The sequence below is a fragment of the Octopus sinensis genome, linkage group LG10 (genome assembly GCF_006345805.1).
Source record: "Octopus sinensis linkage group LG10, ASM634580v1, whole genome shotgun sequence".
NCBI classification, from domain to species: domain Eukaryota; kingdom Metazoa; phylum Mollusca; class Cephalopoda; order Octopoda; family Octopodidae; genus Octopus; species Octopus sinensis.
Genome location: NC_043006.1, coordinates 24033615 through 24051689, shown reverse-complemented (window position 1 = coordinate 24051689; position 18075 = coordinate 24033615). Strand labels below are relative to the sequence as shown.

Here is an 18075-nt window from a genome sequence, read left to right as displayed (position 1 = left end):
GGGAGAAGGGAGAATACATTGAAAGGCTGGAAGAAGAGGGAGAACACATTAAAAAGACAGGAGAAGGGAACACACATTGTAGACCTGGGAGAAGGGAGAACACATTAAAAAACTGTGAGAAAGGGGCACACATTGTAGGGCTGTAACAAGTAAAAAATAAAAGATATTCAACACAGTTTGTTTTTCTATCTTTATTTGTCAACAATTTTTTTTTATTTAAATTTAAATTAACAGCTAAAATTAAAGAAAAACAAAAACAATTTCAGATCTCTTGGGTTACAACTAACTGTAAATTATAATAATGGTTTTAAATTTTGGCACAAGGCCAGCAATTTGGGGGTAGGAGATAAATGAAATACATGGAACCAAGTGCTCAACAGGTACTTATTTTATCGACCCCAAAATGATGTAAAGCATAGATGTCCTCGGCGGAATTAGAACTCAGAACGTAAGAACAGATGACATTACTCCAAATAATAATAATAATAATAATAATAATAATAATAATAACAATAATAATAATAATAATAATAATAAAGGTCTATTCTTCTGCCACAACTTTTTTTTTATTGTTTTTGAGATTTGCAAAAAATTTTACCTCTTTTCAGGAGTGCCAAGTAGAAAAATAAGACAAATTTATCTGACAACCCAGCATTTGTCCATTTGTAATTTTTATTCCTCTACTTTTGTTATTTTCCTCTCTTGTTTTTTTTTCCCTCTCACATTGGTTTCATCCTTTGGGAGATGAACGATCGTTTGTAAGTTGGACTTTGCAAAATGTTTGGTCGCATGGGAGTTCTTAAGCCCATTTTTATACTGGGAGGAGTGTGAGGTTCCACGACATCCCACACATGGGGGTTGTTCACTTTAAATGCCAGGATTTTGGCTATTTCTGGATGACCTAGCAGGCAACAAAGGAAACAGTTTATTTTTTACTGATAAAGAATGAATGTACTTCAACTTGTTCAACTTCTGATGGGTTTGCAGTGCACCTGACTATTGTATACAATAAGTTTGTTGTATGTTTATTTTTTTCAGCATCCAGATTCAAATGACTTTCAGTGACAAATTAGTTGATAATTTGATACAACGCAGTACATAGTCACAAAAACCCATACACACACATACACTCAGACATGTGTACACAAGGAGACTGAGGTACACACACACATGAAAACACACAAACATACAAACACATGAATATACAGAATACATACAAACAAATATACACACATACATATATACATATACACACACACACACACACACACACATACATATGTGCATGCACACAGACTTAAATACATGCATACATACCTGCATACACACACTTACATGCATGCATACATACATACATATATATACACACACACACACATACATACATATATATATACGCACATGCACACACACACATAATGCATACATACATGCATACATGCATAAATACACACATACATATATACACACACATACATATATACATTTGCACATGCACACGCATGCATACATACATACATGCATCCATATATACATACATACATACATACATACATACATATATAGATGTGTATGCACACACTGACCAAGACATTCGCACAAACAAAAAAGAATGCAACTTGAATAATGGACAGAATCAACAACTATTGAAAAGGTTGCATGATGCAACAAAAATTCTAGAAAAATAAATAAGTAAATGAGTGGAAATTTTACCGGTGAGTTTCGCCTGACATGGCTGAGGTCATAGGTCAAAGGGATATGATTTATCATTTTTTGACAGGACAAAGAAAACCTTTTTTCGCACCTGTTGATCGTAGTGGTTTGAATATGAGAGAATCCTTAGATTCGGTTTTGAATTTAAGCTTGGAGAAGGAAGTGTTAATTTTTATACTACAATTTTTACAAGTGAGTTAAATAATAAAGCACTAAAAGAGAATGATTCTCCCCAGACACAACTTAATACAACTGTTTATTCACTCAATTTGACATAATTGATTTTTACTTTTCTACCACCAAGGGGCTATAAATAAAAGACTTAAGTTTTGCTGGTGAAAATGCTATGATTACATAGCTGGACATAAATATCCCTATGCAAGCCAGAAAGTTGCTTCTATCTTTTAATGATTTTGTGGGAGAAACATAATGGATGGGAACTTTTCAATGTTCTAATTGGCAGCTATGATGGAGAAGAAATCAGCAACCTTACAGGGTTATTTGTTTTAGGCAATACAACATCTAGATTTAATTTTTTAGAATTAGAATTGAACAGAGATCATATTGGTTTTCAATTTTGGCACAAGGCCAGCAGTTTCAGGGGTGGGAGTTAGTCAGTTACACCAACCCCTGCAGCTTATTTTATCAACTTCAAAAAGATGAAAGGCAGTCAACCTAGCCAGAACAGATGAAACACTACTACTCATTTTGTGTAGCATGCAGACGATTCTACTAGCTCACCACCTTAAATGACAGTCTTATAGTACTAGCTAATAAAACTGGACACTAATTAGACCACCTTATAAAAAGTTAATTAATGCTTTCTTAAGGTTCAGCCTCAAGATCACTGATAGTAATAACACCAGCATAGTAAACTGAGATACCATTTTAAATCTAGCTTTAATTATATACAGTTCCTATAGAAAACCTAATGAGGTTATACATTACATTAATAAAAATTCTAACTACCCACCCTCAAATCTTACCAATAAACCTTATCAAAAAAATTCTCTAAAATATCCAATAAAGAGACATTTGACAGTTCAACCATACCTTACAACGAGGCCCTGAGTGGAAGTGGCTTTGATGATGGGATAAAATGCATCCCTTGAAAAGGATTCCCAAACACTATGAAAACCAGGTAAAGAAAAACTATATGGTATAATCCCCCACAAAATTCCAGTTTCTCTCTCTCTCTCTCTCTCTCTCTCTCTCTCTCTCTCTCTCTATCTATATATATATATATATAATATATATATATATATTATATATATATATATATATATATACAGCTGTCAGATATGATATAATTACATATTATATTTTATATTTTATATTTCTATTTCCTTGTCTAATTATATTTACAATATATTTTGTATAATGCCTTTACTGTTATGTAATGGTGTAATAAAGTATTGATTGGGTATCATCTGATGGTTGATGTTTGATTGATTTAAGTATGTTTCTCCATTTTCTAATTTTGTAGTATATATATATATATTTATGAGTGTGTGTGTGTGTAGGAAAAATAATGATGAGAGACAAAAGATAGGTTACTAAAATATATTCTGTAGTAAAATTATTATGAGCACATATATCAATATAAATATATAAATATGCTAAGAATATATTTATTTCATGTATATTTTATATATTCTTAAGTGTATTTATATATTTATATATCTATATATTTTAGCACATGATTTTGTGCACATTATAATTTTACTACAGAATGTTTTAGTAACCTATCTTTTGTCTCTCATCATTATTTTTCCTATTTTCCTATGGTTTAAACATACTGAGCCCTTCGATGTGTCCTATATATAGAGAAAATTTTATCACTTGAAAATAAATTATATACATCCGATTCTCAGATAGAAGCCTGTTATATATATATATATATATAATATATATATATATGGTGGTTGTCTACTCTTTATGCAGAGTTTGATCACTTCATGTACCTACACCATAGAACCATCATGGCATCTGATGTGGCTTTTTAAACCAAACAATGTTCTGAAAAAACACCCACATAGATTGCATATCTGATTTGGACCACCCAAGAGCTGCAGATAAGTTCTGATCTTTGTGGATCTTAAAATGTTTTTTGAGGCCTCCGTTAGATCTGCAAACCTTCTGGGATACACTGCATTCGAAGGTGTGCACAGACATTTAAGCAGAATAGTTGGTGGAGGTTTGTTTTCCATGGGTTTGCAAATGAGATATGAGCCCAGCATAAGAAAAGCATGGTCTGTCACAAACTGTGTATGCAAAAGGTCAATGTCATTCACCTTCTCAATCATAATATTCTTCCTTAAATCTCTCTTGAGTCTTGCATGCGTTATCCTGGCCTCTTCAAATGCTTTCACCCCATAGGTTTGACACCATCCAGCTTGATATATACGACAGGCTTCTATCTGAGAACCACAGCTCAATTGACATGGCTACCTGTGGACTCTCCAATATATATAAAAAAAAAATTATTTGATATAGTTACCTGCATTACTGGCACAGTCAATTGGATAAATTCCAGATTTGTTGGGCACATTTATGCGAGCACCTGAAAATGGAAAATAATTGAATTTTTTATTTTTGCAGTTGCTTTTACAGCTGGATGGCTATACTATAACTTCTCAGTTAGGAAGTAAAAAGTAGAACTTGTTTATTCAGCCAGTCATACAGTGGCAATAAAAGTTTCTGTTGTCTTTAATTCACAAACTACCATGGATTCTTAAAAGATAGATATACAAAACTACTACAAATATATTTGCATGTGTATGTGCTTTCTGTTTTCTCTCCTACTCTTTCCCTATTCTTCTCCTCTCTCTCACTCTTCCTCCTTGACTCTCTCGTTGCTCACATGTGACCAACGGCTATCCATCTTTCTTTCTTCCACTTCCTTCCTAAAAGCATGACGTGCTTTTTCCTGTCTCTTCTCAAAGCTCGTTTTTCCAGCATTCACCACTTCACCTCGTCTTGGCTTAACAGCCCTCACCGTTTGTTTTTACTGTTTTATTCTTACTGTCCTGTTTTTGTTATCACTTTAACCCTCCACAAAAATCCCAAATTTTATTTAATTTGCTTTGCGGGAACGACTGTTTTAATGAAGTCACGTCTTGTCCCTACCTTCGAAACATGGAGTAGATGAAACGGGACAACTGATGAAGGGAATGTTCTTTATGTTGCCTGTCTCGTTTCCCTATTTGTTTCTTTTGTTGTTTGAAAAAATGTTCGTTTTCTGTTTTTGTTTTTTATGTTCTCGTTTCTCATTTTGTTCATATTTTTTTATGCCCTGTACCCATATATGCATGTATATATACATATATATGTAGGTATGTACATATATGTATGTATATATGCATATATTTATATATTATACATATATATATTCCTTTCTCTGGATCTTTCCTTCTCCTATGTTTCCGACGAAGAGCTCCGCTCGAAACGTTAAACCCTCCTTCTTCCCTTCCTTCCTGAGCGTCCAATAATACTATATTTGTTCCACGTCCTCGCGTTGTTGTGTTTTCTCTTTGTGTTTTCATGTTTGGATTAACTTTATATATATATATATATATATATATATATATATAGGCTATATTGAATCTCTGAGCAAGATGTAAACAGTAGCAATATGGAATCGTAACATATAATTGCCAACCAAGTGTGGCGTCCCAAATGTGAGAGTGTCACTGACTTTTATAGTCCAGGAAGACATCTCCTCCAGCTGGCTAAGACACACATGGTTTGTGGTTGCTGTGGAAATAATGAAATGAACCAAGAAAGGGTTGAGTTATGAGTTGTGTCCCTTGGTGCCAAAAACAGCATCTCTTAGGGTGTTGCAAGTCAACGAGTTTTTTGAAAGAGTTTATGGGAAATGTGTGTGTGAGTGTGTTTGTGTTTTATGTATATAAACACATATATATGTCTGTGTATGTGTATGCATGAATTACTAAATGAATATATATAAACATGCATGCATGCATACATACATACATATGTACGTACATACATACATGCATACATACATACATACATACACATACATACATACATATACATACATACATACATACGTACATACACACATACATATATGTATACATGGTTAACCAGACTATCAGATGTCATTATACATCACTGGTCACAATGCACTTTGTATCATTTTAGCTTTTGAGTGACGCCACCCTGCTGGCCAGGTGACCCATCTAACATTCTCCCTGACTGGAAGTTCAGTCCATCGCAGGGTTATCCATTTACAGCTGAATGGACTGGTGCAATGTGAAATGCACTGTTCGATCTGAGAATTGAACCCACAATCTAGCAATTGTGAGTACAACATTCTAACCACCAGTCCACACCTAGTGTTTAGGATGTTGCACATATTATAATTAATATTATATATTGACGCTTCGTGCAATTCTTTCCCTCAGTGGTTCTCAACCTTTTCACAGCAGTTCCTAACCCTTTTATTGAAATGAGTTCCCCATGGATCCCTTTTAATATGCCTATCCTCATGTACATATTTAGTTATAAAATTTTGAATTTAGTTCACAAACCCCCAGTACTTCTTTTTCAGACCACTAGGGTCCTGTGGACCTCAGGCTGGGAACCACTGTTCCAGCTTGTCAACCTTTGTTAAACCAGCCAACACATACCAGCATGAAATAAAAGATTCATGTTAAGTGATGACAATGATATATATGTGGGTGTGGGATGGGTGGGTGGGGGTGTTTAAACCATCGTCTGATGACTGTTTAGAAGTGGCTGTGTGGTTAGAAGCATGCTTCCCAATCACATGGTTCCAGGTTCAGTCCCACTGCGTGGTACCTTGAGCAAGTGTCTTCTATTATAGTTTTAGGCCAACCAAAGCCTTGTGAGTGGATTCAGTAGATGGAAACTGGAAGAAGCCCATCATATGTGTGTGTGTGTGTTTAAGTCATCGTCTGATGGTATTTAGGAGTGGCTGTGTGGTAAGAAGCTTGCTTCCCAACCACATGGCTCCAGGTTCAGTCCCACTGCATGGCAATTTCGGCAAGTATCTTCTAATATGAGTGGATTTGGTAGACAGAAACTGAAAGAAGCCTGTTGTGTGTGAGTATATATATATATATATGTATGTATATGTGTGTGTGTGTGTTTGTCCCCATTGCTTGACAGCCGATGTTGGTGTGTCCCCATAACTTAGTGGTTTGGTAAAAGAGACTGACAGAATAAGTACTAGGCTTACAAAGAATAATAAATCCTGGGGTTGATTTGTTCGATTAAAGGTGGTGATCCAGCATGGCCGCAGTCAAATGACGGAAACAAATAAAAGAATAAAAAAACAACAGAATATTTATGCAGGGAGAGAGAGAGGTAGGGAGAGAGAGAGAGAGAGAGAGGAGAGAGAGAGAGAGAGAGAGAGAGAGAAATGGTAAATGACTGAAAGAAGATTTACTTACCATGACGAAGTAGACACTTAACCACTTTGTAGTTCCCTTTACTTGCGGCTCGGTGTAAAGGTGTGTATCCCTTATTGTTCTGTCTGTTCACATCACATCCTGACCAAAAGGAGCAAACATGACATTTAAGGCTTACCATAAATATTTCATGCGTTACACATAGAAATATATTCCCATCCATCCATCCATCCATCCATCCACCTATCTATATATGTGTGTGTGTCGGGATGTTGGCGTCGATGGCTTTATTTTATGTCTGAGAAATTATTTTCATCTTTGTTGAACATTTTCTTTATGGTGATGCCATTGATGACACAGTAGAGCACAGGTCCTCAAAGTGGGCATTGGGAAGGTCCAGGTGGTTGCTGGTGTTTAAGGAGGCGGTGTAGGGGGGTAGAGAAAAAGGATGCATTGGGAGGAAGGCAGTTAATTGGGGGACACTATGAATTTATTATAATATTATTATAGTATTGTATACAATATTCACATCATTTACAATAGACGGATATTTGTCCTCATCTTGTTTGTTGTTAACACGTTTCCAGCCTTCATCAGGTGTCTTGGGGAAATTTCGAACCTGGGTTCTCATCCTTAAGCTATTTTTCGAAGTTATTATTATTATTATTATTATTATTATTATTATTATTATTATTTTATTATTATTATTATTATTATATTATATTATTATTATTATTATTAATATTATTATTATATTATTATTATTATTATTATTATATTATTATTAATATTATTATTATTATTATTATTAATATTATATGCCCGTGGGCATATGACATAGTGGTTAAGAGTGCGGGCTACTAACCCCAAGATTCCGAGTTCGATTTCAGGCAGTGACCTGAATAATAATAATAATAATAATAATAATAATAATAATAACATCGAAAAATACCATAGGAATGAGAACCCAGGTTTGAAATTTCCCCAAGATACCTGATGAAGGGTGGAGGGTATACCAGCTGAAACGTGTTAGCAACAAAGACGAGGACAAATATTGTCAATTGTAAATAATGTAATTAATGTGCATAATTCTTCATCTCTTAAATATAGAACTGTATTGTGTACAAATTATATAATATTATATTATATATCAAATGATTCATAGTATATATAAATTAGTAAAATATAAAATATTTATCTATACATAAAATTTGGGGTGGGGACACTGAGGGTATCATGTGGCCATGATGGGGGGGGGGGCAGTGTCCCAAAAAGTTTGAGAACCTCTGGTTTAGAGTGAACAAAATTACTACAACAACCAAGAACTGAACTTGGGGGATGCTTATGAAATTTTAATATTATTATAGCATTTTTTTTTTTACTATAGTTTCAACTCAGAGCTGTGGCCATGGCCATGCTGATGCACCGCTGTTTTGCTACACCGTCATTACGGAGAGCCTCCTCCAATATGTGGCACTTGGTGAAGAATGGAGTTTGATGTAGCTGCCCTCATTTGCACCTCTTGGTGAGAGGTAGGTTCATCTGGGACTCTCAACAGGAAGAGGTCCAGCCTTGATTTTAAAATGCCTACATCTACTTTGTGCAGGTTCCTCAAGCTCAGTATATATAAATTAGTAAAATGTAAAATATTCATTTATACACAAAAATAGGAATGGGGCCACTGAGGGTATTATGTGGCAATGAGGGGGACAGTGGCCCCAAAAGTTTAAGAATTTCTGCTGTAGACCAATTTTTGCATAAAAGAGTTGATAGCTTTGACTGCATGACAATGTTGCTGAAGGATGAAGTTGATTTTGTTGAGCCTTTCCCGCCTGTTATTTGATTTCCTTTTTCTTTTCTGATGGTATCGGAGTTTTTGGTCCTAATGGTAATGGAACATTGCCACTTGGTAGTCTTGGGCTTGTGTTTCAAACAATTTGGGCTCAGTTCCAATGGCTTTCGGTGTTGCTTTGAGTTGGCCCTTGAATCTTCAAAGAGTGCAACCCCATGGTCTTTTCCCTGAAGTGAGCTCACCGAATAAAACTTGGCGTGGGAACCTTAAATATTAAATCCCATTCTGTAATCATCTGTCATATTGTTTTCACACTCTTGTGAACTCACCCACCCACCCATTCTATCTCTCCATCCCTTTTTCTCGCTTTAGCTGCATTTTGTCAATGCTAGAATGTTGCAACATATTAATATGCTTCAAAAATATTCAGTGTTTAACTGCAAAAGATATAATAATAATAATAATAATAATAATAATAATAATAATAATAATAATAATTGTGTACAGTGCTCAGGTGCACTACAACTCATCTAAAGTGTATATATAATCAGGTGTAGTTTCGGTGGATTTCGGAAAGCATGATGGCCTTAAAGGATGCAGTGTAATGGGAGTCAACAACTGACGCAGGCAGTTTATTCCATGCTTCAGCAACTCTGAGCATGAAAAAATGTTTCAGAAAGTCATGGGAGCTGTGTTGTTTTCTGACTTTGTAGGCATGTCCACGTGTGTTGGACACATGGAGATCAAAAAGGTGTTCAGTGTTGTTGTTGGTGAGGTGGTTGATAACTTTGTGGGTGTTTACCAAGTCCATCGCCAGACGCCGGAGCTTCAGTGAATCCATGCCCAGGGAAACAAGGCGCTCAGAATATGGTAGGTGCTGTTACATTTCATTCTAAATAGTGTGGGCAAGGTAGACAATGCCTACATTGAATAAAATAGATTGATAGCAATATTTTTCTTTCATGGCAAAATATGCACCTAATTCAATAAGATTATGAAGGTTACTCTGATTACTATGCTTAAATGCAAAATATTAAATTTTTTTGTAGATAAGGCAGGCATAATTCGCATAATTCGCCTTTCAATCTCAGTATTTAAGCTATGCATAGAACTGCTGTAGGGCATGTGCTGCGTGTACAACGTTTTCTTGGTGTGCTATAAAGGCAGAAGTAAATCTACCTACGACTCAGTCACGTGCCTGTGTTTCGCTTATTTTTCAGTGTTTTACTATATAAAACTCACCGGCTGCGTACCCTGAGTAACTACTGACGGCATGTGCCGGGTGTAATGGTAACTATATTGTCTGTCTGACAAGAATTTCAAATAATTTCAAATAAACTCAAAACTAGCAACAGAGTTATCTCCCTTTGACTTGCAAAAATTGTCATTCCCCACATCTGAAATTGGTGATGTCTTTCAAAAATTTCTTCACCTCATTTGTCACATTTCTTTCCATTTAATCCACTGAAAATATTTCTCTAATTTATCACATTTCCTAATGTGGTGGTTAAATTTCTGTCAGTAAACTCTTCATTTTTCTGTCTTAGTAAAATTGTAATAAATATACATAAATTAATAAACTAATTAATTAATCAATTAATTAATTATTAATTAATCAACTAATTATTAATTATTAATCAATTGAGTGATAATAATAAGGATAATGATAATAATTTCTATTACAGGCACAAGGTCTGAAATTTTGTTGGAAGGGGAGAGGTGATTACCTCAACCCCTGTGCTTCAATGGTCCTTATTTTATGAATCTTGAAAGGACCAAATGCAAAGAAGATATCATCATCATTATCATTGTTTAACATCTGCCTTCCATGCTGGCATGGCTGGGATGGTTTGACGGGAGCTGGCCAGGCAGAAACTTGCACTAGATTTCGGTGACTGTTTTGGCAGGATCTTTATAGCACAGCCTCTAGGCTTGCAATTCCTCAGTCAAACTGTCAACCCATGCCAGCATGGAAAGCGGACGTTAAACGACGACAACGATGATGATAATTGCACTTCCTAACACCAACCACTCAGCAGAGTGGACTTGGTGCTTTTTACATGGCACAAGCACAGGCAAGGTCAGTTTTGGCAAGGCCTGTGCTTGTGCCACGTAAAAAAAACACAGTGGAATAATAATAATAATAATAATAATAATAATAATAATAATTATTATTATTATTATTATTATCATTTCTACTCTAGGCACAAGGCCTCGAAAATTTTTGGTGGGGATGGGGATTAGTCGATTACATCAGCCCCAGTGCGTAACTGGTACTTATTTCATCGATCTTGAAAGGATGAAAGGCAAAGTTGACCTTGGCGGGATTTGAACTCAGAATGTAGTGGCAGACCAAATACCGCTAAGCATTTTGCCTGGTGTGCTAACATTTCTGCCAGCTGAACTGGTATATATTTTATTCGTAGCACTCCATTGGTTACGATGACGAGGGTTCCAGTTGATCCGATCAACAGAACAGCCTGCTCATGAAATTAAAGTGCAAGTGGCTGAGCATTCCAAAGACACGTGTGCCCTTAATGTAGTTCTTGGGGAGATTCAGTATGACACACTGTGTGACAAGGCTGGCCCTTTGAAATACAGGTACAACAGAAACATGACGAAAGAGGGAGAGAAAGTTGTGGTGAAATAGTACAGCAGGGTTCAATACCACCTCCTGCCAGAGCCTTGTGGAGCTTTAGGTGTTTATGCTCAATAAACACTCACAACGCCTGGTCTGGGAATCAAAATCACAATCCTACGACTGCGAGTCCACTGCCCTAACCCCTGGGCCATTGCACCTCTGCTTATATTTTATTAACCACTAGCAGAATTGCCCGGCGTTGCTCGGGGCTGAATTGCTTGAAAGTACTGTTAATGATTGCACTGAATTATGATGATTATTCAGGCAAATATTGATATAAGCTTACGGTGGGCGATAAGGACTTAACGATCAAACGTGTGCCATTGCATTGTTTTGGGGGAACCAAATTTCTGATGAGCATTATAGGGGCACCAACTTTAAGTTTGAGAAAGTGTGGTGGTAGTCCGGGGTGCTCAAAGGAATTGAGTACCTCTATTGGATAGTTGATGACGTCCTCTGGGTCAGGAGTTGTATCGATAGACTGATATACATAGACTTCCCCAGGAATGAGTTTTAGCATTTCATCATTAATATGGTGAACAGTTTTATTCCTCGGGGCCAGTATAGCCTTTTTGCCAATCCAATCCATATTCTGATAATTAGCTTGTAGATCTGGGAACACTGCATCTCTGAGATCAGAAGGCGTCTTAACAATGGTACAAATGGAATCGATGGCAATATTACCATTTTCATCCCCTGGTATTTTGCCTTCGCCAAGTGCAAGGAGGGTGTGAGGAAATGCTGCTGATGTGATATTACGTCGCATATGAGCATGCATATTGGTGTGAAGTTTGAGAGTTACTTCCCTTTATTTAAAAAAATATGCATTAAAATGGAAAAAAATGATGGTAAATTATTTGTAAAATCATAGACTCATCGTAGACGCGCGCTAATACCCAGAAGGGCTCGATATGAATCACGACTATAAGATACCCGGTTTTGGTTAAACTGCATTGCAAAATGTGGGAGTAGTTAGGAATCTAAATCGGAGTAGACAGACACACAACCTTTCTTTTATATATAAATATTTTCTTCCTAAAAAACTTTGTATGGATTGAATGGTTACCTCTATGGAAATATATACACGCACATTATACATACATGTGTGTATAGATGAATATATAAATACATTTAAATATCTATATACACTTTTGGGCGACCTTTCTTTTTCTTAGAGATAACTTTAGATCTTATATTCGTCCTAAAAAACTTTGTATGGAGTGAAAGGTTACCTCTATGGAAATATATACACACACATTATACATACATCTGTGTATAGATGAATATATAAATACATTTAATAATAGTTATCGCCATACTAATATGGCATTCTTATAAAAATAAGAATAAAGCTGTCCGCTTATTAGCTCCATGAGGCCATCGCCTTAAGTTAGCTATTTGATACACAAACTGTATCCATATAACCTTCGAACAAGGGAGGTCAGTCGCTCCACACTACTTGACCGGCAGCTACAGACGCGTTTCGGGGTATTGCCCCTTTTTAATGCAGCGTAGCCAGACCAGTAGGTGTCGCTTCTGACAATCTCTGTTCGAAGGTTTTATTTTCCTAGCTTCGGTGGAATACATCCACTTGTTTTCAATAATAGAAATATTAAAATTACTAAGTCTCTCTAAAAGAGAACAACGGCAGCGTTTCCGGAAAATAATAGTTATCGCCATACTAATATGGCATTCTTATAAAAATAAGAATAAAGCGGTCCGCTTATTAGCTCCATGAGGCCATCGCCTTAAGTTAGCTATTTGATACACAAACTGTATCCATATAACCTTCGAACAAGGGAGGTCAGTCGCTCCACACTACTTGACCGGCAGCTACAGACGCGTTTCGGGGTATTGCCCCTTTTCAATGCAGCGTAGCCAGACCAGTAGGTGTCGCTTCTGACAATCTCTGTTCGAAGGTTTTATTTACCTAGCTTCGGTGGAATACATCCACTTGTTTTCAATAATAGAAATATTAAAATTACTAAGTCTCTCTAAAAGAGAACAACGGCAGCGTTTCCGGAAAATAATAGTTATCGCCATACTTATATGGCATTCTTATAAAAATAAGAATAAAGCGGTCCGGTCAAGTAGTGTGGAGCGACTGACCTCCCTTGTTCGAAGGTTATATGGATACAGTTTGTGTATCAAATAGCTAACTTAAGGCGATGGCCTCATGGAGCTAATAAGCGGACAGCTTTATTCTTATTTCTATAAGAATGCCATATTAGTATGGCGATAACTATTATTTTCCGGAAACGCTGCCATTGTTCTCTTTTAGAGAGACTTAGTAATTTTAATATTTCTATTATTGAAAACAAGTGGATGTATTCCACTGAAGCTAGGTAAATAAAACCTTCGAACAGAGATTGTCAGAAGCGACACCTACTGGTCTGGCTACGCTGCATTGAAAAGGGGCAATACCCCGAAACGCGTCTGTAGCTGCCGGTCAAGTAGTGTGGAGCGACTGACCTCCCTTGTTCGAAGGTTATATGGATACAGTTTGTGTATCAAATAGCTAACTTAAGGCGATGGCCTCATGGAGCTAATAAGCGGACAGCTTTATTCTTATTTTTATAAGAATGCCATATTAGTATGGCGATAACTATTATTTTCCGGAAACGCTGCCGTTGTTCTCTTTTAGAGAGACTTAGTAATTTTAATATTTCTATTAAATACATTTAAATATCTATATACACTTTTGGGCGATCTTTCTGCTACTTGGATATAGGTCTTATATTCGTCGTAAAAAACTTTCCTGTCACACACTCACGCACACGCGCACACACACACACACACACATCCTCACACACACACGCACACACACACACACACACTCACACAGACGCACACACACACGTTAGCTTACAATTTTATTTATATATTTGCGTGTCTATGTGTGTAAAGTGGAAGTGGGAATGTAGAGTGAAAGAGTCACTCACTACAGAAAGTGAATTACTTTCACTTTATTCGTTGCACACTGTGTGTGTGTGTTTGCATGTGCTGTATCCCACACTAAGAGAAGCATTTGACTCATACACCACAATGTGAGTTTTCTCTAAATTTCGCTTAACTGGGGTTGAAATTTTAAAAAGTGGACCTGGCACGACCCGATGCATTCTACTCTTAAAAATGCTAGGTAAATTGTAATTGAAGAAATCCTATATTGTAGATTTCTATAAGATAGAAAGGGAGGCAGATAAAATCTGCCTTTTATAATAAGAGATACAAAGGGAGGCAGATAAAATCTGCCTTTTATAATAAGAGATGAAAGAAACCAAAAACCAATTTCAACTTTAGCAGAATTTAAACTTGGAATCAAAAGTGATGTTGGTGCATATAATAAATCAATCACAACTACTAGGAATATTGACTTCAAATTTTGGCACAAGGCCAGCAATTTTGGGATTGTGGGTAAGTTGATTATATCTACCCCAGTGCCCAACTGTAACTTATTTTCAAACCTGGGCACCAAACCGTTAATCCGTTGATCGTTAATTAACAAAGTTAGCATTTTTGTTAACAATTCAACTTTTAAGTTAACTGTGGAAATCATTATTGGAATAATTAACTTCTGTTAACTCAATTCAATTAAAGTTAACAGATTTTAGAGTTTTGGCACTTTTTAAAGGTGGTTTTAGAGCCAAAGCTGATTAAAAAAATTTTTCTATAATAAAAATCAATGTTAACATTTTACGATAACTTCCGTTGTATTTTTAAAGAATTAACTGATTGATGGTTATCAAAGTTAACTGTTTGGTTAACAGATTAATGGTTAAAGAAGTTAACTTTTCGATTAACAGTGCCCAAATTTTGCTTATTTTTATCAACCACAAAAGGATGAAAGGTAACTTTGATCTTGGTCGAATTTCAACCCAGAATATTAAGATGGACAAAATGATAGTTAAGTATCTTGCTAACAATTCTTCCAGCTTGTCACCTTGCAGTTATTAGGAATATTGATTATAAAAATACTTTAAAATAGGTCAACGAAAGTGCAGATGGCAACACCAGTTACAACATCATCAACAACAGAAATAACAAGCCAATAAAGGATAGAAAATGTGACGTTTTGACCAGCTAGAAACTGCTGTTAAATAACACCTTTAGGAAAAAAAGAAGATAAAACAGATCATATAATGTATCTCTAAATACATTCTACAGTTCTATATTTAAGAGATGAGGAATTATGTACATTATTTACATTTGATAGATATTTGTCATCTTGTTTGTTGTTAACACAACATTTCGGCTGATATACTCTCCAGCCTTCATCAGTTGTCTTGGGGAAATTTTGAATCTGGGTTCTCATTCCTAAGGTATTTTTCAATGTTGTTGTTATTATTATTATTATTATTATTATTATTATTATTATTATTCAGGTCACTGCCTGGAATCGAACTTGGAATCTTGGGTTTAGTAGCCTGCACTCTTAACCACTACACCATATGCTCCAAGACACCCGATAAAGGCTGGAGGGTATATCAGCTGAAATGTTGTGTTAACAACAAACAAGATGAGGACAAATATCTGTCAAATGTAAATAATGTAATTACATTCTTATTTCTTTATTGCCCTCAAGTGGCGAAACATAGAGGCGACAAACAAGGAGAGACAAAGGAATTAAATCGATTACATCGACCCCAGTGCGTAATTGGTACTTAATTTATCGACCCCGAATGGATGAAAGGCAAAGTCGACCTCCGCGGAATTTGAACTCAGAACGTAACGGCAGATGAAATGCCTATTTCTTTACTACCCACAAGGTGCTAAACACAGAGAGGACAAACAAGGACAGACAAATGGATTAAGTCGATTATATCGACCCAGTGCATAACTGGTACTTTATTTATCGACCCCGAAAGGATGAAAGGCAAAGTCGACCTCGGCGGAATTTGAACTCAGAATGTAACGGCAAACGAAATACTGCTAAGCATTTCGCCCGGCGTGCTAACATTTCTGCTAGATTGCCGCTGTCTGAAAAAAGAAAAGATGCTGTGATCCTATCTGGAACACCTTTGACCATATGGTTGCTTGACAGGAGATGACCTTGGGCTAAACACTAACGTTAGGTGATGTAATCTCAGGTATCCTTTCTAAAAAAAGACAATATGATCATGGCTGGTATATCTTTGATCATAAATCTTACTTTGCAATAGTGTTCGTGGGAGGCGGGGATGCTAAACAACAACAATAGCATACTCGTACAGTCATTATCATCCATTCTTGTTAATATCCTCATGTCACTCTTCAGAAACAAAAAAAAATTGAGAGAGTTTTCCTGAAATTCTTACCATATGTAATGAGCAAATCCAGAGTGGTAACATCTGTTTCTGGAGAATTAAGAGCAGCATACGTGGCTAAATACAAAGGTCCATCGCCATCTTTGGTGACGCTCATAAGGTCAGCCCCTTTAAGAGAAATGTAAATAAATAAACATAAGCTAACAAATATTAAAAAAAAACCCTCAAAAGTACATTTAGAGGCAATCACATTATTCTGATTTCATATGAGAAGCTCCTTCCCCCCACCCCATTTATCTTATTTGATTTTTTATTTTTTACATGTTTCAGTCATTGCACTGTGGCCATACTTGAGCACCACCTCAAAGATTAACCCTGGTACTTCTTGTCTTTTTAAAGTCTGGTACTTATTCTATCAGTCTCTTTTGTTGAAATGCTAAGTTATTGGCATGTAAACAAACCAACATCAATTGTGAAGCAAACACAAAGACGACACCCACTCATATATATATATATATATATATATATATATATAAAATAGTAAAAAGTGAAAAAACTACAGAAGGCTTAAAGGTTAAAAAATATATATATTTGCGTCAATATGTCTGAAGAATATTAAAAAAATTTTTTTTCCTTACAATGACATAGTTTAGAAGAAAGACCGGTTTCGCGTTTAGCTTTTCAAATTTCTTACGATGTTATGTTTATGTTGAATAGAGTTATCGTTACATAAATATAACGATAACTCTATTCAACATAAACATAACGTCGTAAGAAATTTGAAAAGCTAAACGCGAAACCGGTCTTTCTTCTAAACTATGTCATTGTAAGGAAAAAAAATTTTAAAATATTCTTCAGACATATTGATGCAAATATATATATTTTTTAACCTTTAAGCCTTCTGTAGTTTTTTCACTTTTTACTATTTTCTATATATTCAACCACGTGCTTTCACAAACCAACTTTCTTATCTATATATATATATATATATATAATCATCATCATCATCATTTAACGTCCATTGTCCATGCTGGTATGAGGTGGATGGTTTGACCAGACTGGCATGCTGGAAGGCTATATCAGACTCCAGTCTGATTTGGCACGGTTTTCCACAGCTGGATGCTCTTCCTAATGCCAACCACTCCGAGAGTGTAATGGGTGCTTTTATGTGCCACCAACATGGTTGACATTTGTGTGATATCAAGGTGCTTTTATGTGCCACCAGCACAGGTTCCAATTCATGTGACACTATTATCTGCCACAACTGTGATGTTGCTTGGCTTG

At 35.9% G+C, this 18075-nt stretch overlaps 1 protein-coding gene across 2 annotated transcripts in view; it reads right to left on the bottom strand.

Moving 5' to 3' along the window:
• Window positions 1–603: 603 nt before the first annotated feature.
• LOC115216592 (ankyrin-1) overlaps window positions 604–18075 on the bottom strand; it is a 46910-nt gene continuing 29438 nt past the window's right edge. For both annotated transcript variants that reach the window (XM_029786058.2, XM_036506360.1), the window contains 4 exons: window positions 16843–16959; window positions 7158–7256; window positions 4214–4276; window positions 604–901 (listed from right to left, as the gene is read on the bottom strand). In XM_029786058.2, coding sequence (XP_029641918.1) covers window positions 720–901; window positions 4214–4276; window positions 7158–7256; window positions 16843–16959 — 461 coding nt within the window. In that variant the 3' untranslated portion in view covers window positions 604–719. The remainder of the gene's footprint in view (window positions 902–4213; window positions 4277–7157; window positions 7257–16842; window positions 16960–18075) is intronic.